The sequence below is a fragment of the Narcine bancroftii genome, chromosome 7, assembly GCF_036971445.1.
Source record: "Narcine bancroftii isolate sNarBan1 chromosome 7, sNarBan1.hap1, whole genome shotgun sequence".
Taxonomy (NCBI): Eukaryota; Metazoa; Chordata; class Chondrichthyes; order Torpediniformes; family Narcinidae; genus Narcine; species Narcine bancroftii.
The window spans coordinates 4,735,832-4,761,168 of record NC_091475.1 but is presented as its reverse complement, the minus strand read 5'-3'; the positions used below and the strand labels follow the sequence as shown (position 1 = coordinate 4,761,168).

General features: G+C 38.6%; 1 protein-coding gene across 3 annotated transcripts in view; it reads right to left on the bottom strand.

Annotated features, from left to right (window-relative positions):
* Window positions 1-25,337, bottom strand: part of cblb (Cbl proto-oncogene B, E3 ubiquitin protein ligase) — a 126,390-nt gene that overhangs the window by 8,925 nt on the left and 92,128 nt on the right. For all 3 annotated transcript variants that reach the window (XM_069888593.1, XM_069888594.1, XM_069888595.1), the window contains 5 exons: window positions 21,994-22,359; window positions 10,914-11,014; window positions 8,637-8,792; window positions 4,356-4,435; window positions 3,695-3,829 (listed from right to left, as the gene is read on the bottom strand). In XM_069888593.1, the coding sequence (XP_069744694.1) occupies window positions 3,695-3,829; window positions 4,356-4,435; window positions 8,637-8,792; window positions 10,914-11,014; window positions 21,994-22,359 (838 nt within the window). The remainder of the gene's footprint in view (window positions 1-3,694; window positions 3,830-4,355; window positions 4,436-8,636; window positions 8,793-10,913; window positions 11,015-21,993; window positions 22,360-25,337) is intronic.

Here is a 25,337-nt window from a genome sequence, read left to right as displayed (position 1 = left end):
AGGAGAATAGGAAAACAATTCAGAGCACTCCTATGGCCATTCCCCTCAACAACAAGTATACTGTTTTGGATACTTTTATGGGGGACAATCTTCCAGGGACAAGCCATGGTGGTCATGTCTCAGACGCAGAAGGGAAGTGGGGAGAAGAGGAGAGCTATGGTAAATGAGGACTCGTTGGTTAGGAGAGCAGATAGGAGGTTTCGTAAACGAGATTGAGACTTCTGGGTGGCCTCCCAGGTGCCAGGGTCAGGGACATCTCTGATCGAGTTCATGGCATTCTGGGAGGGGGAGGTTGAGCAGCTGAAAGTCGTGGCCACATGGGATCAATGCCATAGATAGGAGTAGGGACAAAGTCCTGAAGAAGGAATATAGGAATTAGGAAAGAAGTTTAAAAACCAGGACCTCAAGGGTGGTCATCTCAGGGTTGCTGGTTGTGCCACACACCAGTGTGGATAGAAATAGGAAGATGTGGCGGATGAATGTGTGGCTGAAGAGTTGGTGCAGGGGGCAGGGGTTCAGATTTCTGGATCATTGGAATCTCTTCTGGGGAAGAACTGACCTGTACAAAAAAAGGACGGGCTACACCTGAACTGGCAGCTTTGCTTGAGCTGTTGGGGAAGGTTTAAACTAGTTTGGCAGAGGGGAGGGAATCAGAATGTGAGTGCAGAGATTAGGACAGAAGGTCAAAACATAAATGATGCTAGTTAGAGGGGTTGGAATGTGTCTATTACAACGCTAGAAATATGAGGAACAAAAGGGATTGACCAATACATGCAACTATGTTGTGGCCATTACAGAAACTTGGCTGGAGGAAGGGCAGGGTTGGCTGATGCAGGTACCAGGATTTAGGTGTTTTAAAAGGAACAGGATGAGAGTTAAGGAAGGGAGTGGGGGGGGAAATGGGAGAGGAGAAGCATTACTGGTCAAGGATAATATCATGGCTAAAGAAAGGGAACATGCTGCAGAGCGAGTGTCTACTGAGTCGGGATGGATGGAAGTGATAGATAGGAAGGGAGTTATCACTGTGCTAGGGGGTAGTCTATAGTCCCCAAATAGCCCTCGGGACACAGAGGAACAGATAAGCAGGGAGATTTTGGAATGGTGCAGGAAATATTGGGTTGTAGCCATTGCCCTTTATCCCAGGGCAGGAAGAGCAAAAACCAAAGAAAGGGAGGGAAGTTTAGGAGAGACATCGAAGGTAAGCTTTTTTTTTAAAATGCAGAAAGTTGTGGGTGTCTGGAATACCTTGCCACATATGGTGGTGGAGGCTGAAACATTAGGGGCATTTAAGAAATTCTTAGACAGGCACATGAATGGAGGAAAAATGGAGGTAGGGAGGGTTTAGTACTTTTTTTTTAAGGAATATATGGGTTGGCACAGCATTGACGGCTAAAGTGCCTGTTCTACGCTGTAGTGTTCTATGCTCTCTATGTTCACTGAGGCTGAAGAATACACAGGAGGCGAGCTGTTGGCAACTCGAGGCAAGGTACCCACATAGGCCGTGGGCTGCTGGTGACTACATTCAAAGGACACCCACTAGGCTGTGGACTGCTGGAGACTGGCTGAAGTGGTGCCAGATACTGGATCTGGGATGCGAGAGGGTGCTGGAGGCTTCCTGATTGTGTCAAAGGTGTGCATCTGGAGCTAGGGTTGCTGATGGTTTGGACTGAAGGCTGCAGGAGCACTGGAGGCAAAGCCACGGACATTCAATGACCCTTGGGGAGGGGGGGGACTCTCTTTTACTTCCCTTTCTCTGGCAGTATTTGGGCACTGGGCAATTTCTGTCTGCCTTATGATAGGCAAAAGGAAATTTTGCACAATATCACATTTTCTGTGTAATTTCAGAACAATAAAATCTTGGTATATCCTACAAAATGACAGAAATATTATAGTTTCACATCACTACATCTTTTGAAACTAATTATTAAATAATTGTCAAATAATTATTGCATTAATATATTTCCTCTGTCTTTAAAATATTGATGTTTAGTCAGTACGTGTATATTATTCTATTCAATAGCTGAGAAAACAATGACTATGAAATGAAGCTAACGATGGGAAAAGTGTCCTTGATAGCTATATTGCTAACTTTCCAACAGTCAGTAATAGCAAGCTACACAACGTTACAGGGCAGCATCCAATTAAACACTCTTAAATCTCTAAATTGAGCCAAATAAGATATTGCTCATTTATTTCTGAGGTTTAAATTCATGCTTAAATTTTTTAAAATATGCTGGAAATCTGAAACAAAACAGAAAATGGACAGGTCTGGCAGCAACTAGAAAAAGAGAAACAGTCGATTTTTCTTTCATCGGGGTCCATCTGAATAACGAACACTTCACTGCTTCAACAGATGCTGGCCGACTTGCTGAGTGTTTCCAGCATTTACTGTTTTATTTTTATCCGCATCACAACTAGATACTCAGTAGAGGTCACTTCCCGCAATCTTGCCATGAAAATTACTAAAATACATATTTCACCACGGCAAATCTCAAGTCCTTGCACACATTTTACAAAGATGACTTACAAATCATTTTTCAGCATCCTGCTTATTCCTGACAAGAAATTTGGTAAAATAATGTAATTGTTTAAAATTTCTTGGTGCTCCAGAAAGTTGAGCAAAGAAAACAGCAAAACATTAATTTGGTAACTGAATAAGGGAAACAGAAATGTTTCCAGTCACAGAAATAGTCCACACATGACTACTAAAGAACAAAATGAATTGCACCTAGAAATTGGTACTAATATTGGGTCAGAAGGTGTCCAAAAATTCCCAACAAAATGGTGAGAAAAATTAAATTGTAAAAATATTCAATAAATTTCAGCTCCTGATCCCAAGTCTGTGATTGATTCTGAAACCTATATGTTTGAATGTTATTCCTTTATTTAATAGAACAATCCACGTTCATTTTAACACAGCTCGTGAAAGCTTTTTTAGCAAGTTCCTGCTTGTAAGCAATGCTTCCCAGCAATTCTACCTGGCCAATCATTGCATCATGCACCAGGATTTATTTTCATGAACTCCAGTAAACTCTACACGTAATTTAGCTTCAACTGTTATCTGTGGATGGCTCAGTGTAAGAGAATTAAAAATCTGGGACATTTTCCTTTATTTTGGGAAAAGGGCATTTGAGGCAATAAACCTCATCATCTAATGAGAAAGTCAACTTTTCAGTTTGTGCCTCCAGTTGCTGAACTGTTGCTTTGAGCTCTGAAGATTCAGTTATTTTATTGGAAATCTTTGCCAGTCATTCCAGACAGGGAAAAAGCAAATCTAACATAGAGAAGAGATTAAGGTAAGTCAAAATCTTGATGAAAAAGTTCCAGTAGAAGAGGAAGTATCCACTGTGACATTTAATTAATGGAGTGATTCATTCAAAGATGAAAATCTGACTTTCCTGCCTCAAACCTTGCCTGGAGGATTAGAGGACATCCAAGAGGCTGGCATGTATAGGAGGATGGGGTGGAGGCAGTAGGCTGTGAAATGAATCATCATCCACTGAGAAAGAAAATATTTAAGTGAACAAAATAGAGAACATAAATCTTCATAAATCATAAAAAGAAATCACTATGACTAAAAATTGCCTTTCAGTCAAATATAGCCTCAAATACAATTTATATTTCACAAGTATATTTCTGAACAAATGTTCAAAATATTATTTAATTATCTGTGATTCTTGATCTAAAGAAGTACCTGCTGGAGGAACCAATAGATCATAATCAGAAGGTGTTCTGTTTAGAGAGGAGCAACTTGGTTTTTGGTTTTCTCTTGGTGAAAGTCGAGCTGGCGGTAAGGGAGCTGGAACAATTGGCGTCTCAAAGATATCATCTGGAAATATATTAATTTCATTTATAATACAATTTCAATGTTCATTTTTCAATGCAACAGCCCATCTTGAATTAATTTCCTTGGATTCCTTTACAATTTCTTTCTCCTCTAAACAATGTGCATACATTAATTTGTTAACCAGTGGTTCTCAACCTTTTTCTTTCCACCTTAAGTCATCCCTTCCTTACCACAGATCATCTATGGCATGCGTCCTTGAGCCCTTTATCAAGGCTCAAGCCTGAAACATTGGTTATGTATCTTTGCTGTATAAAGTACACTGTTTGACCTGTAAAGTTTCTCCAGTATACGCTTCATATATTGGAATAGAAGGACATTTATAAATAATTAACAATTCACTGCTGCTAGTTTCAGAATTCCATTTCCATCAATGGCATCAAATGCATGAAATTATGCTCCGTAAAAGCCGGTTGTACTTTCTTTTCTAAACTTACTGCTGTTGCGATTATTTCTTGCTCAGTAATTTTTTCAAAATAATTCTATGAAATAAAATTAAATGTATTTTTACCTATTTCCAATGCTTTGGCTTTCTTTGCTTCGGATGTGCTACTGTGAGTTCCATTGGCGCATTGCCCATTTTCAAACACGCTACAAAAAATTAACAAAATTTTTAAAATTAGAGAATTCGAAATAGTTACTTTAAATTATATATTTATATGCTATTATTATACTTTCCAATTTTTAAAAATTAGACATCCAACATGGTTACAGGCCCTTCCTGCTCACGAGCCCATGCCCCCAAATAAGCCAATCACCTTCAACGCACCCACCCCCAGATGTTTTTGAAGGGTGAGAGGAAACTTGAGCACCCAGAGGAAACCCACACAGACATGGAGAGAATATACAAACTCCAAACAGAAAGTGCCACATACAAAAACAGGGCGCTGATGCTGTCATAGTGTTGTGCTCTGCTAAGCATGCTGCCATTTACCGTAATTAATGGCACAGAGACCGACCGTGGGCCTCCATGAGAGTCTCCCAAAAGCCTGTAATCAGTCCCCACACTGATCCCACCGCCCTGCTCCCCCCCCACGACAACTGCCACCAGCCCCCAACGATAGATGGCGATGTTAGTGAACCCAGCTGTCTCACAGATCCATCTGGGTTTAATTTTGATGTCTGGTGCTATCTGTGTGGAGTCTGCATATTCGATGACCACCTGCATTTTCCCCTGGGTGCTAACACATCAAGTCATCTTTATTTATCGTTTATATCATGTTTGCACAGTAAAGATGAGATAACATTTCTCCAGGACCACAGAGCATATTTAAATAAATATGTTAGAAGTTAAACACATTGAAATATTAAAATATTAAGACATATTCAGTAACAGTCTATGGTTCACTGTCCCCATCTGTCCTGGGAATTCAGGAGCCTGATGGCTTGGGGGAAAAAACTGTTGCCCAATATGCAGGTAACGACCTGAGTGCTACACTACCTCCTACCAGGTGACAGAAGGGAGAACAGTTTATGCAAGGGGTGTGTGGAGTCTTTCACAATGTTTATTGCCTTTCGCCTGCATCGAGTGTTGTAGATGTCCTTCATGCTAGGCAAAAGGCTCCCAATGATCTTTTCCACTGACTTCACTATCCTCTGCAGGGTTGTGTGGTCCGAGGACGTACAGCTTCCAAACCTGGCGGAGATGCAGTTGCATAGGATGCTCTTAATACATCCTCTGTAGAATGTAGTGAGGATGGAGGGTGGGAGATGAACTTTCCTCAGTCTTTGCAGGAAGAGGAGTTGCTGCTCGGCCTTCTTGGCTATGGAGCTGGTATTAAGGGACCAGGTGAGATTCTTCGCCAAGTGCACTCCAAGGAACTTGATACTCTTGATGACCTCAAAGATGTAGCCGACAATGATTAGTGGAGAGTGGTCCCCCTGAAGTCGACAACCATCCCTTTTGCCAGAGGTGTGCTGGTTGGTAGGTTCATCAGTTCCTGTAAATTACCCCTATGTGGATGGATGGCTGGTAGAAAACTGGAAGAGGACCGGGGAAGGAAAGTAAGCAGGGAGCTAATGAACATAAAAGAAGAGGTTATACGGAAACTAGGGAGGTGGGGGCATCGGGGAGCAGTGGTGAGTGTGATTGCTTTCTCTGAGAACTGACATCGATTTGAAGGGACCACTGTCTCCATTGTCCTTTGGAAATCTGAATAATACTATTTAAAATGATATCTTTAATTGTTCAAAAGAGTATAATATTGGTTGTAAATTTAAACATATAAATTTATTCAGAAAACAATAAGTAACTAGAGGAACTCTGCAGCTTAGGCAACATCCAGGGGCAGAAAAGGTCAGTGAACATTTTGGGTTGGGACCCTTAATGAAGACTAAAGTAAAAAGGGGTGATATTACGCATATGGAGCCTCCATGTGATAAGAGTATAGGACACAACGTTTGGGAGGTGGAAAGACAGGTGGAAGGTGGGGAAAGTTTGAGATAAAAGTACAGGAGAAGAAAAAGATAGGCATTGACCAAAATTAGAAAAATTCAATATTCATGCGTTAGGTTTAAGCTTGTCCAGGAGAAATATGTTTGGCCTCACCCAGACAACGGATGAGGCAAAGGACAGACACTTCTGTAAGGATGAGTGGGCTACAGGAAGTTCGAACATAGACCCGCAAACAGAGCACAGGTGTTTTTCAGTGAAGTAGTCACCTAATTTGCATTTTGTCTCGTCCATTAGAGGAGGACACAGTGGATTAGTTTGGACCAAAACCAAGTCTGCAGATGCTGGGACTGTAGTGCAACATACTAAAGCAGTAGAGAAACTCAGCAGATCATGAAGTATCTATAGGAAGAAAAGCTAAATGATGTGGAATAGATTTCACATTCAAGGTGAAGGCAAGGAGGTGGGCTGCAGAGAATTGAAATTCTTCAAGGAAGGAGAGCAGTAGTGTCTGAGATAGAGATGGGAAGGGACTGGATGAGGGAGCACAAGATTGTGTAGAGGCAAGAGTAAATGAGTTAAATTTATTCCATTTCATGGTCTTTGACTAATTAAATCTTCACTGTAAGCTCTGCTTAACATTACAATAATTGTTCCATTTTAAAAAAAATATTTCCATAACATTATAACATTACTGTCTCTTCTGCAGGTTGCATTTCAAAAATCTCTCTGATCAGGCTTCTGGATGTCTTAAAATCTTCCAATATCTAGAACAAATAAATGTGTTCTAGGTATTTGGCACACCACAAAATATCATGGACTCAAAAGCAAGTCTCAACTTTGGAGTATTTTACATTTTCTTGCTCATAAATCTTTCTATGAAGCATCTATTTTTCCTTCTTTTTCAATTCCAAGACAATGCATCCTTTTCTCCTTTCTCCTTTAATAGGAATCTATTTTTCAGACATGGAACTCGGACTCCTCCTCCACCAGAACACCACCTGTAGTCCTTTTGTACTAGAACTCAGCATAATGTCCAGAAACATAATCCATTGGATCATAATCCATTGGATCTTCCATTGTTCTGATTATGAATTAAACTGCTAAGCCGTCATTTCGTTGTTTCTTTTGTGAACCAAGTTCTCTCAATCTGAAGTGCAGCAAGTAATATGAAAGATAGGCATTAGAATCTTCTTTAATCTTTTCTTGCATTATCTGACCCTTGGATATAAACATCTTCCACACCTTGGCTTCAGAATGTTACCTTTTCAGCTTAGAACCCCCAGTAATGTTCCCAGTACCACCCACATTCCAGGAGTATACATTGCTTTGGACCAGTCTTTCATTTATCCTTTGATTTCCAGCAGCTATCCCACTCAATCTTGGCCAATGAAGTTTGTGCGATCATCTAGACTTTTCTTTTGCATTGGTCATACCCATTGTATCTACATCATCAAATGCAAAACAAATGTCATCTGCTCCCACTTAACATTAGTGACACCCAAGCATCTTTCTGGTGGCTCTGATCTGCGTTGCTCACGTTTCTGCCACTTTGTCCCTTCTCCTGGTGCATAAACTAATGACATCCCATCAGAAAACTCTTGAAAGAAATTGCATGTAAAAACTTTCTACTTCATCTGCAATTCCCAAGTCTTGCATATGTAAGCTTCAGGCATTTTAAAAATGTTAATTGATTCAAAATTTAACATTAAACAGTCAAAAGAAAAAAAAAATCAAATCTAAATGCATTTGTTATCTGGGCTGGTTGCAAAAAAAAGGGCAAGAGGCGATTAGTATTGCCAAAAACATTGCAGAGCTAAAGTTAATCACTTTGTAATTTGCACGTTAAAGTTAATTGGAGGTGTTACTTTTAAAAAAAATCAAAATGACATTCAGCTCTAAGGATAAGAAAACGTGTTAAATTATTCATCTTCAACATAATTATCTTTAAATTCATTACCTTTCATTCAAAACTGGTAACATTAAATAAAAGAGTTGATGATTGAAGGAGAACTTCAGCAACAATGCTCAACATGCAAGCATCATAGCAGAAGCCAAAATTTATCAAATTTAAGGCAAATTATTGGCTTGGTTAGAAAATTGGCTGAGCAGGAGATTGAATAGGAAGTTCTATATTGGGCCACAACTGCCCATCTTACTTAATAATGAGCAAAAAATATATCTACTGGAGGAACTGAGCCAGTCAAGCAGAAGTGGGAGAAAAAGAATGATTGACTTTTTGGATTGGAACCCCTCGTCAAGCCTTGATCAAGATCTTTTGATGGAATCTACAGTTTTCCTTGAAGTGCTAAATATACAAATGATTATTGTTTTATACTCTACAAAATCAGAAATCACGTTTACTCAATAATGAAATAAATAACATCAGGACAACCTTACCTTGATAGCCAAGGTTTCACAGTTTGTAAATGAGGGGATTGTGCAGATATTGACAAAGGATACGAAGAAGGAACCTTGTATTCATCTTCATCGTCTTCATTAAGTATTCTTGATTTTTCAGAGCTTGTCTGTAAATTTGTGAATGGGTGGGCATATCTATAAAAGGAAAACGCATATAAATAAAACAATTCAGCTTTAAATTTCACCCCCCCCCCCACCCCCCATCACCACCAAATTTTAATCGAGCTGAAACCGCAATTGGTAGGATTTCAGTGATCAGTGGAAATGGGATATGGAATACTGATTTAAAAAAAGCTTTCCAAATATTCTAATTTAAAAAAAAACTACTAGACAGTTGTTACAAAAATGAATGAGATGCATGGTACTGACAGGATTTATTCCAGAATCAACAGTACAATATTAATAGAGCAGAAGACCATTCCTCAGCCTAGGCAGGACAAATTCACACTGTAAAGCATATTTAAAACAATGTTTTATATAAAAGCTCAATATTTTGTTATAAATTAACTCCACACTCCAACATGGGCTTCCAAAAGTGTGATGGAGCCATCAAGAGATTGATAGAAAACTATTTTTCCACATTTTGTATTCCTTAAACTTTGACTTTGGGGTGGGGAATGAAAAGAAGAAAGGTCCAAGGATAAACCATCTCCAGCTGTCTTTGTCATCCAGAGTTCAGAAATATTAAGCAGTAACAGGGCCCTGAAGCAAATTGCTTATCTGCCTATCTTCTTCAACATGAATCTGCCAAACTGGATTTGAGAGGGGAAACAAAGAAAAATTGACATGACTATTAAAGAGATTTATATCATCTTTTTGCATGGCTCTTGTAGATTGAAGACAGATATTTCCTGCATATGTTTTATTGTGGGGGGTAAAATAACAAGCCACAAAACCAGTTTTTCTTGTGTTTCACTTTATTTCTGCTGAGGCAGTAATTTTTCTTGATTACTGGAAAACAAAGCATTGGTCTTTGAAAATTACTTTATAACATGCAAGTTGTTCCAGTACAGCTATGACATGGATTTGCAATAAATATGGGAAATTGGTCAGTTCTGCACATTTTTCTTAAAAACAAATCCTATCAAGAAATTATACCATCAGTCTATTCTCCATCTTTCATTGCATAAAACTCGATCAAACATGCCTTCATCATAGCAAAATAAAACTCAAGAATAATCCTCCACACTATTTCCTCAGGTAAACAAAGGCCTAGAAGAATAACATCTGCATAGTTAGGTGCTGAACAAGTTTATTAATATCTATATTTGTTAATATTGTTTGCAAAGTAAACTGTGAACATAGTTCAATTTATAATCTGTTGACTCCCCCATGCACTTTCATGTTTAGGAATTCATCTTGTTTTTCCCCAGAAAGTAATTCAGGAAGAATCGTGCTTCCTCACATAATATTTGCTTTTCAGCCCTCCACAAAAAGTAACCAAGCTGCACAGTGAAGACTTAGAGACTGCTTCAAAATTATGCCCTTCAAACTTAATTTGCCTCCTTTGACATAGCTTTCCAGAAAGACGCCACTGACTAATTTTTGTCCTTCCTGGACACGGATAGAATTGCACAATCAGAACTATAATGGCAGCAGCTAATCTCCAAATGATCAAGCTCAAGTTTCTAAACTTAAGAGCAACTCGTGTTGCAATTAATTTAGCAGAGAAAAATACTTTAGTTATTAAGAATTAGTACTAAATATTTGGGAGCCTGAAACAATTGTTTTTCTTATTGTGATAGCTGCTACCAATGTAGTACTTGCTGAGCTTCCCTAATTACTGGAAAGGCATTTACAAATTAACCCATGATGGGTTTTTAGACAGTTATCTGATAGCTTTTCAGATTTATTAACTAACAAATAAATATTCAAATTTTTTGGTCCAGTAGATTTCAGCTGATGCCCTGGGATCAGTAACCTCAGTTTCTGCAGGATAGTCCATGGAATGAACAATTATGTTACTTAACACTTAGTATGGCAAAGAAAATAGCAGCATTGAGGTCCTAATTACATTTGTGGTTTCCACATATCATCAGTAACCTCAAAGTTCACACAACTGAAATAGAAGCAAATCATCTTTGACCCGGTAGGACCATTTAAGATTGAGAAAGATGACTTGAGTAACATTTCATTCTTTTCGTAAATAATAATTTCCATGATTTAATGATGTGTAAGGCCCAAAAAGCATTACAACTCCTGTTATTAGTGAGCCTGATGAAATAATTTTGCTACTTTTCACAAAAAAAAACTTACTTTGTGCAGTTGGAAAATGCTGTAGGAGTTGGTAGTGGTGGAGACTGTCGTGGAGGTGGGACATCATATTCATCAGTTCGCAGAAGTCCATTGGTGGTTGCCTACAAAAGCAAAGCTATGATTATCATTTATTTCTGTAAAGTCACACAATCTGCCAGTAAAATAATTGAATATTAGATTTTAACTTCTCCAGAAATTAGTATTCAGCTGCAGAAGAACAGGAGGCAATTCAGTCTTTCAAGCTGTACTATCAACATCACAGTTACTAACGATCCAATTTTAAATGCCTACTTTTAGAATTGGGTCACAGATCTGTTATCTAAAGATATCAAAGTTTAAATGATCAACTCACATCACAAACCAAACTCCAGGTCTTAAAGTCTTGTCTCACTCTTGCCTTTTGTCCTATATCTTGCAACTAATGGGGGAAAAAAAAATTTCTCTCTCTCTAGCTGTGTCATCAATTCCACCCATTAGCTTAAAAACTATCAACAAATTATCCCTAGACTTTTTAAATTAACTGCCATGCCAGTTAAATCTCTCAAAAAAATGTGGCATCTTGAAGTCTCAGTAATCTTAGCATGTTCGTACAAAGCTTTAAGACTCCAATATAAATTTTTATTCAAATACTGTTTGTTTTAAGGACATTGTCCTGTTGACTTTCCTGTCTATGAAATTTTATTGATCATTAAAACATCACTCCCCCCTTTCTCTTTCAGAATCTGAATTGCAAAGGGATTTGTTGTGGTCAGGTGGCAGACGAGGGTGGAGGGGGGGGGCAGTGTGGTTGGTGGGTCTCCTTTATCTAAGTTTCTAGCAGATTCAATTGTTGACAAGCAGATCATATACACTGCTTTATCAATGTCCCTCTGTCAACCAGGGATTTGGGGGTGGGGGAGAGAGATATATTTCTGCAATACCAGTTTCTCACATTTTTCATTTTTAATACATGCACCCCTCTCATGAGGGATTTTAAATTGAACCTTCTTTGCTCAGGATGGATAGCTCTTTCAGGAATGCCACTTCTCTACTGGGCATCCCAACTCCCATCAGATCAAATGATCTGACCTGGAGCCTCCATGTCGATGCAATCACGAAGAAGGCTTTCCAGTGGCTATACTTTGACAGGAGTTTGAGGAGATTTGGTATGTCACTGAAGACTCTTGAAAACATCTACAGGTGGACTGTGGAGAGTATTCTGGCTGGTTGCATCACTCTCTGGCATGGAGGTGCCAATGTTCAGGACAAGAATAAACTCTAGAGGGTAGTTAACTCAGCCTGCGACATTACAGGCACCAGTCTTCACTCCGTCGAGGATATCTAAAAGAGGCGGAGTCTTAAGAAAGCAGCCTCTATCCTCAAAGTCCCCCACCACCCAGGACATGCGACAATTGGGAAAAAGGTACAGGAGCCTGAAGACGAGCGCTCAGCAGCACAAGGACGGTTTATTTCCATCTGCCATCAGATTCCTGAATGAATAATAAACCACAGACACTGCCTTACTTTGACCTTCTGTTGCACTATTTTTGTTTATTTGTAAGGTGGTTCTTATGAATGTTTGCACCGTGACGCGCCACAAATCAACAAATCTCGTGGCGTGTTCATGCAATAAATTCTGATTCAAAAATTATTACACAAGCAATATCTTTCCACTTGAAAGTTCCAGGCTACAATCATTCTTCACTAAACACTTGCTTGCTTGCCACCTCATTTCATTGAATGACTAAGTTTGTCAGCTCTTCTGAACCAACAATCACGTTACTATTCTATCCTTTTGGAAATTCAATATTATCATTCTATCTTCATAAAGATCACTCATATATGGCTGTAAAATAGTGTGGTTTACTGAATCATGAAGTAACCTCACGCCAAAGGAACAAGCAACTCATAATTGACGATGGCCAGACAGGCACAGGTGAATGTTTCACTTCTAGTAGCAAGCAGTAGGTTGCCTCCTTTGGCTGCCTTTTCGAACAGATTAGTATGTTAAGCTAAGGCAAACGATCATTAATTTCATTTCAAGTGGCCAATATCCACTTTCCTATTTTCATCTTTTCTGCATTATCCTAGGTACTCTTTTGCAAAGAGTCAGTCAGAACCTCAATTGCAAGTTGACCAAACACAAGCCTGCAGTGACATAGCAGGCTGATCGTCAATAAGTTAATGGCCTTGCATTTTTTGCATGTCTTTTCCAATCTCTGATCCTAGTCAAGCTAACTCACCAAACTAGTCTTATTTGAATACATTGACAGATTTTTTTTTCCCGCACTTATTCATTCAACATTTTATCTACCTGAGTGTACTGGTACCCCAGGTTCTTTTCACTATGTAAAGAATCAGACACAGGTTTATTGTCATGAACATGTGACACAGAATTTGTTGTCTTGCAGCTCCTGTACCTGTACTGTGTGTTACAGGTGCAAGAATTCTATAAATTACAGTCCAGTAAATGTAAGATTTATAAATAAATAATTAGAGGGAACAGAAAAAAAAAGGTGAGGCAGTGTCTATAGGTTCATTGTCCATTCAGAAATCTGATGGCAGAGGGGAAAAAAGTTGTTTTCGTAATGTTGGGTGTGCATCTTCAGGCTCCTGTATACATTCTTCCTGATGGTAGGTAGCGGTGAGAAAAGGGCATGTCCTGAGTAATGAGTCTCCTTGATAATAGAGGCTGCTTTCTTGAGACACCACCTCAAAAGATGTCCCTAATGGAGTGAAGATCAATGCACATGATGGCACTGGCCAAGTTTACAGTCCTCTGCAGCTTCTGTAGTGGGCTTTAAATGGTTATTGGTCATTAACCCATCTGAGTTAAAATGTCAAGATGGAAAGAGTCCAATATGAATCAATGTGGAGGTAAAAGTTAAAACACAAAATGCTGGAGAAGCTCAGCAGGTCAACAATGTCCTTTATGTAGCAACGGTAAAAGTACAGAACCGATGTTTCAGCCCAAATCTTTGGTTCTATACTTTTACCTTTGCAACATAAAGGACATTGACCTACTGAGCTTCTCCAGTATTTTGTGTTTTTACTTTTACAGTCTACAGACTTTCATAATTTACATGTGGAGGTAAAAGGAGAATGTAATAAAATACAGGCAGTCCCCAGGTTACGAACAACTCGAAATTACGAACGGCTTCCGGTCCGTCGGCTCGAGTAAGGAGAATGCCATCCGCCATTTTAAGTCGGATCACTGTGTTGAGTGTGCCTAATTCAAGAAATTGACTCCAGTAGTTTTATATACATAGAAAGGCAAAATATATACTACATACTGACTGACACTAAATAAGAATCGTATGTACGTTAGCTACGTGTTTGACTTAAAAACAGACTTAAGAATGGAACCTGGGGACTGCATGTACCTCAATTTGAATTCTGTACAATTCTAAGGAGCAGGCAAGAGAAAAGAGGGCTGGGCCAGAATAGATCTGCAATAAAGACTGCTCCATATATCAGACCAATATTTTTCCATTCCATTATACAACCCTTTTCCCCTCATTGACTATCAATTGAAAGCACTACTATATTTGAATCCCTACCATGTTTAGGAACAAACGTTTTGAGTGCAATAATTCCATCTCACCAGCAGCAATGAAAATTTAAACAGGAATATCATGAAGCATTGTGGGATGAAGAATATAAATTTTCTATCCTTTGAAGCTTACCAATTCATGCATTTGGCATGACAAAAATACGAAAACTGAACTTGGCCGAGTTGAGAGGGTGGGGAAATTCCCCCACACTCTGCAACGAGTCTAATAAGAATTTACTTTGGGAACAATTGTGCATTGGGATTTTCCCCAGGTTTTAAATACAGAACTTAAATGGAGATCTTATGGGTCAAGGACAAGTTAAATTCAAGAGACAAAACAGTTACTCTACATTTAAATGTTTCAATACTACAAATCAGAAAATTGTCAATATTTTTCCATGTTGTGTCAATGCTAAAGTTATATTACAAATTCAGATATGTATTTCACTTCAGGACTGAAGGAGATAATTACATGATTCAGGTATCATTTTGTTCATCAGTGGTTCTATTAAGTTGTTTAATTGGATAGCCAGTTCGAAAGCAAACTTCATTCTGCTCATACTACATTAAATTTTTAAGTCAAGCAAGAGCAATTTTAGAATTTTTTTTAACAAAAGCAATCAAGGTTAATCAAATTTGGCAAATTTTTACCCAGCAAAATTCCACAACAAAAAAGATGAATCTTGGTATAGATTGTCGATAGATATTCTCAGGACATCTTGAGAATTCCTGTTGTAGCTCTTTATCATCGAGCGACATTATGCAGGCGGGGATGTGGTATAATGTCAGATAAGAAGGCAGAATTCCAATGTCGTCTCAGTACTCCACTGAATTGGCAGCCTATGTGTTTACTTGACTGTCATTTAATTGAAACCATGTCTTATTAACGGGAACAAAGAATTAAATCAAATGAATCAAGTTGAAGCTTGTTTCTATGGAAAAAAATAGAAACATCCAGAACTAGGTAAATCAGCCCCTCGAGATCATGAATGATTGAATCTTGGCCTCAGCACCACTTTTCCATTCTCTTTTCATACTCCTTGACTAACTTGTAGTTTGAATGTCTGAAAATTTCCATCTTGAATATATTATGCCTCCTGAACTCTGAGAATATCTAATTATAAAACATTGCAGCACTCAAAAGAAAATAATGCCTCACATCGGTTTTAAATAGGCCGCCTGATCCACTGAAACTATGCCTTGCAGTTCTGGATAACCCCACTAGATGAAATATTCTCTCAGCATCTACTCCATCATCCCTCTCACGAGATTTCTTCTTTCAGGAAGATTACCTCTCATTCCAACTTCAATCTACTCAACATTTCTTCATGCGATATCTTGTTCATCAAGGAATTTTAATCTGGTGAACTTTCTCAACATGCCTCCAGTCCAAGTACAGTAAACTTTTTTTCCAACAATCCACGATCTGTCGGAGATCTCAATGGTTCAGTATCTGGCTCACCAGTTGATGGATCCCAAGTTCCCTTCAAATTCACCAGGACCCTGTTTATCACAATCCCTTGAAATTTACTGATACTTCACTGGTAAAATTATAATAACTGTGTAATATCTAAATAGTGTTGAGTCTGAGCCAAAATAGATCTGTAAAATCTGCCAGTCCAGCACACAATATCAGGTTTTACTGTATATTATTCATGAATATGGCGACCAAAGCTAAGCAATATTGCAGATGGGGGCTGTAGTTACATTAAACCTTTTTGCTTTTATATTCCAAATCATTGCAGTAACAGTTGCAATTCCATTATTACTTGTAATAATTACTTCCTAATTACTTGTATTCCATTTCACATACTTGGGACTCCAGATTCCTTTGTGTTACAGTTTCCACTCTCACTCGACTTAATTAATCATTCGCTTTTTCATTGCCACCAAAAACAAGCTCTTAAACAATCTTATCCAAACCCTTCGGTAGGAGGAAAAGAACCAAGTGAAGAGCACCACTGAAGAGGCAATCAGTTCAATCACTGGCAATAGACTGAGAATCACATTTTCAATCAGAAATGTGATCATTTATCACTCTTGTTTCTTCTTCATCAGGGCAGTTCAAAGCACTGTTTTCGTTGGATTCCTCCCCTTCATGCCCTCCAACCAACCTTTCCCCTTCCCCTATGATATACTGGGTGAACAAAGAATTACAGCAACACAAATGTGCGAGGTTGGATAGAGATCGTTTTTATCGACTCTGTGCAAAGATGATATGTAAAAGGAGGATTAGTTAGGTTTGGGGATTCATTGGTTTATTTTAAAGATGCCAAACAACACATTCAGCCACATGAAGATAGTAATTTTATTGTTGTCAGCTGATTTTGGAATCACAATTGTGCAGCAAGCATTTGATCAAAAATGCTTTGAAAATGATAGGTTTCAGGTGACAAAGCGTGAAGTTTCATTGCAGGCTACATAATAATAGTAATATATTCTTTTCACCTTGATTTTCAATAACAGATGCCTTGTATCAGCAGAGATTTAATCCTTAACAGTAGCGGTAAGATTTCAGATTTATTGTCAGAGTACATACATGACATCACATACAACCCTGAGATTCTTTCGCTGGTGGGCGAAGCAGAATTACCACTTATTTGGTAGTGCAAAAAAAGAACTGTACACCACGCATGTAAACAAAGAACTGTAAACATAACAAATGTAAACAAATTGACTGCACAAAATAAAATAAATCAATAAAGTGCACAAGTCTCCTTAAATGAATCTCTGATTAAGTTTGTTATTGAGGAGTCTGATGGTGGAGGGGTAGCAGCTGATCCTGAACCTAGTGGTGCAAGTCTTATGGCACCTAGACCTCTTTCCTGATGGTAGCAATGAGGACAGAGCGTGTGCTGGGTGGTGTGGATCCGGTGTGATTGCTGCCTTCTCCGACGGCAGTGTTCCCTGTAGATGTTCTTGATAGTGGAGAGAGCTTCGCCTGTGGTGTCCTGGGGCTTTATGCTCAGGGACACTGGTATCCCCATGATGCAGCCGGTCAGCATACTTTCCACCACACATCTGTAGAAATTTGCCAGGGTTTGTGGTATCATACCAAACCTCCAGAAACTCCTGAGGAAGTAGAGGCATTGACGTGCATTTTTGACAATGTGTTCAGTGCAGGAAAGATCCTCTGATATAGTGACTCTCAAGAACTTAAATTTGCTCACCCTCTCCACTTCTGATTCCCCAATGATCAATGATCCCTTCCTGAAATCAACAATCAGCTCCTTACTTTCCTTTATGTTGACTCTTCATTCTTCATACAACCCCATACCATGGTATCGTTGGCAAATTTGTATATGTTATTATTGAACTGAGCCACACAGTCGTAGGTACGAAGTGAGTAGAGCAAGGGGCTAAGAACACAGCCCTGTAGTGCTCCGGTACTGGTGGAGATTTTATAGATGTTCTTACCAATCCACACTGATTGTGGTCTGGAGGTGAGGAAAACCATGATCCAATTACACAGGTTCCAGGTCTTGGAGTTTGTTGATCAGTTTTGAGAGAATGATCTTGTTAAATGCTGAACTGTAGTCAATAGAGATCATCTTGATGAAAGCATATTTACTGTCCAGGTGCTCCAGGGCTTTGGGTAGAGCCAGTGAGATGGCATCCGCCATAGACCTGTTGCTGTGATAGGCAAATAGGAACGTATCCATGTCACTGCTCAGAAGGGCGCTGATCTGCTTCAACACCAGCCTTTCAAAACACTTCATCACTGTTGATGTAAGTGCTTCTCGTCAATAATCACGAAGGCAGGTTGCTACACTCTTCTTGGGCACGGGCATGGTTGGCACCTGTTTGAAACAGCTGGGTACCACACCCTGATGGAGTGAGATGTTGAAGATATCTGTGAATATATTGGTAAGTTGGTCAGCACAGATTTTTAATACTCGGCCGGGTACTCCGACTGGGCCGGATTGTCAAATACGGACAGCGTGGGATCATCAGCTGACATGGGGATGCAGAGGGATGGTTCTGGTGGTTCTTCTCTGTCATTTTCGTCAAATCAGGCATAGAAGGCATTGAACGCCTCTGGGAGAGAAGGTTTGCCATCTGCTACTTCACCAGATTTGATTTTGTAGCAGGTAATGGCATTTAGGCCCTGCCGCAGCTATCGGCTGTTCCTCGCCTCCATTTTCATCCAGAATTTCCATTTTGCCCGGGAGGCAGCTTTTCACGGGTCATTCCTGCTCCTGCTGCAGTTAAACAGCCAGACAAAATGTTTGCCTTGCAAGAATTCACTTTGTTGAAATCAAGAAGCAAAGCCAATGAAATATACACACCAAAATCAAACATTAAATTGACAAATGACAAAAAAAAAGCAGCAATTTAAAATACATTTTTTAGGCCCTGTAAAAAAAATATTTGACTGCAACAATATCTTTTTGATTTATTCCGAGAATTCCACATATTGGAGGACTGCAGCCCAAATTCAAAATGCTTATTTTTATTTAGGAATCTGAAAAAAGCAAAAGCAAAAGAAAACTGAAATAATGTTAACAAGTGCAAGATCTGAAATGTGTGAAAGGGAATCTCCAACCAACTCACAGGTTCAGAAACTTAGTTTTGCAATGTTTCTGTGCAGCTGATTATATTTAAATGCAAAATATGAGAAACAATTCAGTTCCAATATGCCGATGGATCAAATCGCTCAGTATTTTGCAAATAAAGCCTTGTACAGTAAAACCCGTTACCTGAAAAAAGAGGAAAATAAATAAATAGAATTAATAAGAATCTAAATAAAAGTTTAAAGTTGTAAATGTTCTCTGAAGTAACATATAAACCTTTGGTGAAGATGAGAGAAAATAATCAGCCAGCAGAGGGCCTTGGTCGAGCTTTGCTCGTAGCAACTGCTTGAATAAAGTTGTGTTTGAATAAAATGGTGTCGCCCAGGATTAAAAGCTGGTTGATGCCACTCGCTGTTGGGGGTGACTCTCTTAAAGCATCTCTTTATCCCTGCTTATCAACAGTCTTCATCTTTATTAGCACATTATTGTTGATTAGTAAAGCTTCATCTGTAATTGTGGGGGAGGGGTGGTAAGGTTGCTTTTCACAGTGCCAGCAACTGGGGTTCAAATACAAATTTTGTGAATTATGGAAATTACCCGATTAAAGTAAACTTTATATAACTAAGGACTCCAATAATTATTGTTCATTTTTCAAATTAGATTTTGCATTGCCTTTTGTCTTTTCAACTGTTTTATTCTTAATGCTGGTGTATTAGTTAGGCATTGTAAGAGTGAATCTCAAGCAAATGGAAAACTTACTTATGCAGTATATACCAATCCCCATAGGGGATGGGCACCAGGGGTTTTACTATATTTATTTTTGGTAAGATGTAGGTTGAGAGAGCCATTCAGATGCTGGACATAACCAGTCCAAAATTTTCTGCGTATTCAGCTCTACCATCATGATGTCCAACTGAGTGCTGGAGAAATGGTGTGGTGGAGAAAGCCACAGGAAGGGAGTTCCAGTTGATAAGTGGTGCCATAAGGAGTGTCACACGTGGCAAATTGGCAAAGTGTAGCTAATGTGCATAACCAAACCCTGAATAAAGAGATCACACCGCCATGAATGCTTGAAAATCACGACCAAAACCGTAGATGAATTTGCTGTAGGACGTTGGCACAGATCTATTGTTACCCAAGTTGTGTGTACAATTTCAAAGAATCATACAGCATGTAAGTAGGACGTTGAGCCTAACTCATCCAAGCCAACTTGTAGGCACTGGCCAGTATTTATTTCATTACCCAGCACTTGGCCCTTCTGCGGTTTCCACTCCAAATCACACATCATCCTGATTTACAAAATACATTATCCCTTCATTGTTACTGGATCCAAATCCCAGAACTCTTTCAAAGTTCATAGTTTAAGTTCAGATTTATTGACATCATATAGAACCCCAAAATTCTTTTCTCTATGGGCCAGGCAGAATTTCTACTTAACGGTAGGCAATAAACTGTACTCATGAAAAGAGGCATACACAAAAAAAAAGAAACACATGTTTCCAACACCATTATGGGATTACCTTCCCCAGAAAGGCTGCAGCAGTTCAGGAAAGTGTCTACATCCAGAAAGTTAATTAAAAATGGGTGAACATAACTTCATAAATGTCTATTCTAACATGCTCAAAACACACTGATAGCAAGAGTTGCAAGATTACATTAGTCTATCTTTAGCACAACAGTGAACTGTGGGAATTCTGAATATAGAAAAAAAAGAAATCCAAAAATTATCACCAAGATTTAACCACTATTCAGCAGGCTATAGTCTAATGTTGGGTCTAGTTTTGACTACTCCATAAGATGCTCTCTCAGACCCTGTAACAGAAAGATAAAATGGTGTTTGCCAAGTATGACCATCTTGCTACTAATTGCAAAACCTGTTTTTATTAATTCACCAAATAAATGCATGATAAGAAAGTTGGTTCTTTTTTTAAAAAAAGATGAATAAATTCACATCTAATTTTTTGACTTTCACAAACATTGACATGTTAGAGACATTTATGCTAACCCACAACCAACTGGTGTTGAGAGTACTCCGTCCTTCTCATGCAGTCAAGTCATCGAATCAATTATTTATACTCCAAGTCTATTCTTTTCAGCTCAATGTGCCTACTGTAGATTTACTATTGCAAACTATCTGCACAAATTTGTTCAAACTTGGCACCAGCTTCAATTATATTCAAAACACTAGAGTAATTTAAAAAATCAACATACTACCCATAGGAGAAGTAACCCATTGAAATCATTCAGTTAGAATGGGTTTGTCTTGTTTATGTAATACTCAATAGCCCCAACAGAAATGTATTAATTTTAAATTTCCTCTCATCACAATTGCACTAGCTTTTAGAGGGAGAGAATTGGAAATTTCAAGTAAAGAAATTCTCCCTTGCATTTACCCTGTATGGTCAGAATTTAATTTTATGTCCCTTCGTTCCATACTCCCCAGCAGAGGAAATGGCTTCTCTATCGTTTTCCAGCCAAATCCTCCAAAGAACAGAATCATTGCAACTGATGAACTCTTGAAATTTTATGATGGAACAAAGGGTTCCCATAATGCTTCAGGCCTACGCATTTCTCTGGCAAAAAGGCACTGCGCCTACAAAAGCCAATTCATCCTTCCTAACATGCAGTGTCAAGAATGAACTCCATTACCTAATGATGCATTAGAAGTTATTTATTACGAAAAAGATTATATTCTCTGGTATATAATCCTCCTTCCCACTTCCAGATGTGGCTTTATTATTTTTCTTGTAGCTACACTCCATCTGTATGTGACAATAATACTTTTGATACCTGAATATATGCTTCACCACATCTCTTAGATTAATTTATAAATAATAGGCTTATGTTGCATTGATCCAAATTAGATTCATTATTATATGCATATCATCCATTCTAATAATTTTATGTCTTGAACTTGGGCAGCAGTAGTTTACTGCTTAGAAGTATGTTACATCCAGCTTGAGCTTTCCATTAATAAAAAAAAACACCACTGATCAATCACTTGATGTGAAAACGCCTCTATTTTATATCTTACCTTTGTAAGATCGTATGTTGCTTCTTGGCGCCTGCCAGGTTTGCGTGAAAATACTGAATCTGTAAATTGCCGGCTCATTCCGGTAATCGAATTAGCAGGTGGTGTGTGGCCAGATTTAGGAGATCGATCGCATCCTGGCCTGCAATCCGTTGATGTGGGACAAGCCTGTGCATCCCTGGGACACCAGGCTTCATGCATTGTATGCTGGTCCCTTAGAGAAGCAACATCAGAATGATGTAGAGAGCGTGCACCTCTGTTTTCTGGTGGGATCGGTGGTGGTCTCTCAGGTGGAAGAGGGGGTTCTCTGAGTGGTGGTGGTGGAGCTGGAAGAGGCTTGTCCTGTTTTCGAACCATGCACGGTGAAGACTAAAAAAAACAATATTATGTAAATATAAAGTTAGAGCAAAGAAGTATCAAAAAAATTAAAAACTAATTCAAGAGCAATTACTGACCAATGTACCTTATACTTTCCTTTTTAGAATGATTAGGGGATGAACTCAATTAAACTTTACATAATTCCTTTTTAAGAACAAGTTCAGTGTACACACAAAGGCAAGGAAACAAGGATGATCACACCTGGCTTTCTCCCATGTTGTTCCCCATCATCACAGGTAGAAGACTCTAGCTTTTTAAGAAATTTAGTTTTTCATTTCTTAAAATATGGAGTATATATGATATGGCAAAAGGTATGATGATATCTAACCTATCAGGGGAAAGAGGGGTGAAATCATCTACAACACAACTCCTTGTTTCCATTATAAAAGTGTTTAAAAACATTAATGCAAATGGAACACACATAGCCAGTCACTTATCATAAATGCATATTCCATACACAGAATGGAAATTCAACTCTTCAGGCAGCACAGCAGAAGAAAAGTGAAATAACACCAAGTTTGTTAAACTCCCACCTTTTATTTAGTTCCACTTCCTCACAGTCAGATGCAACACTACCCATTTAGCAAATCACAGCAGCCTCAGTTCATATCTTTGGGAATAGAGGGTTTTAGGCCGAGCCATATTCTGCTCTATCAAAAATTCCTTCCCATTTTCCACAGGGTCATGGAGTGGCTGCTCTCTAATAATTCCAGTGCTCAGTGGCAATTTTCTCCCTTAAAGAAGCTAACAGCAGGATCTAATCTGTCATTGCATCAGACAAATATGCACCACATTAATGAGAGATAATAACTAGCTAGATTTCAAGTTTCACGAACTAACAACCCTCTCAGTTTTGTTAGAGACTAAAGAGACTTTGTTTACACTAACAAAGGAACAGCAATGGCAAACATTCACCAGACAATGGTAAATTTAAAATGATAGTTTTATTAAACGATAACATTTCTTACTTGTCTCTAACTTTAAACCCCCACCATACGTGTATGCGCGCACACGCATTACTTTAAGTCACAAACTCTGATTTTTAAAACTAGCATCATTTTACTCTTGCTTGAAGCTCTTAACTTTTCAGTTCAGAAGTAATTATAAAGTGCTTTTAAACATCAGATCTCTTTAAACTTACAAGCCAGAGTTATTCTTCAAACAGGAGTGACCATCTTCTGGGCATAAACAAGAAGTGGTCTTACTTATGTAAAAGCCACTTTTATTGTATCTCCTGTGAATAGGATAACACAAGACCTGTCTTTACAGGAGGTCAAATTTTCTTCTTCAGTTTTCTTAAGAGTCATGGAAAGTGTGCTTCCCTTTTGAAATCCACTTATTTTCTGTATTCTCCTTATATTACATGTAACAGCACTGGTTACTGTATTTCAACCCTGTCTTTCACAAGGTTCCAACTCCTGTGTGTGTCATAGGATCTTGACTTCTGTAAACTGATTCAAAATGTCTGAATTTGATATTATATTTCTCACAAATCTCTCACGTCACATGGTACATGACATAATTTCTATCATTGAAGTTCATAATGTCTCTTGACACCTCTGTGCTAAAACATCTAGGGTCTTCTGACAGACAGAATCAAAGTCATTAACTTTGTTTGATGGTTCTCGCCTGGTTCCAGGCTGTCTGGAATCTACTAACAAAATAGCTTCTTTTACTCAAGCAAACAATCCATGGTTCCACTTATCTCAAAAACCATCACAAAAATTCTTTCATCTCTTCTCTTCAACTGCAATCAGTAACCATTCCATCTTTCAAAATTGGCTTCTGTGGACAATGGTGTTTAAAATGTAAATGCATTTGATGATGTGGAGGCAACTACCAGCTGCAAAGAACCATGTGTTTTTAAAATGCTAATGTGTTGTCTTTGTTTCCCTGAACACCCAAAATGAACTTATTAAACTATATCTAGATAAAATATAATTTTAAAATTAAACTAAGGATCAGGTACACAAGGCATACTTAATAATTTCTTCCAACCCTCAATGCCCCATCCCTGCCAATACATTTTCTGTTAAGAATAATACAACTAGACCAACCAAATCAATATCATGCCCACAAGACTTGAACAAAGGATATTACATTTTCCATCTCCTGTTTCCTCAATGATCCACCATTTCCAAAACTTGACTCTAGTATAATGTAATATACCTTCCGGAGCAGCCATTCTCATCCTTATTTTGGCCATGGACCCCATAGGTTTGCTAAATGTTTATGAGCCCCCTTCCTTGTGAAGTAGAAAAGTTTAGTTGGTTTCTTCTGTACCTCTCTCCTACTGTCTACATAAAAAACAAAAAGAATTCCAGGATTTCAGTCTGTGCCCCTCCTTAAATGTGCTGTGGCCCCCATTTTTCTGTGTTCTGGAGCAACGATTACTGTAACGACACTTAACTGCATGCAATTACATTGCCACATCTTAATAATTTTTCCAGGGTTATCATAAGATCTTCTCCCACATACCTAAATGGGTACCAATGTCACTAAGCCTGCTTCTTTTATTCACTGCCCGGCTCCATGGTGATCAAATTATTGCTTCAGCAATCCAATGACCATATATATTTATGCAGAGGCCATTACAAATCTTACATTGGCAGGTAAATGAAGTTAAATTTGGTTAATTAAATTTAATGAACTGTTGATTGAAAAACTAGCTCAACACCATCCTGGGACACACAGCCAGCTTGACTGACACTCAATGCACCAAACTAAAGAGTTGCTCCCTCCTCTACCAGTGCACTGTAGCCACAAGACATCTGCAGTTATTTACCTAGCCTACTGCAACAGTACCTCTCCAACCCATAACCCAGGGGTGTCAAACTCAAATTCACGGAGGGCCAAAATTTAAAACTTGGACTAAGTCGTGAGCCAAACTAAATATTTATTGAAAATTTTCAACCACATCTGCATGTTTTCTCTTCTTTCAACATATGTAATGTTAAACTTTTTCTTAT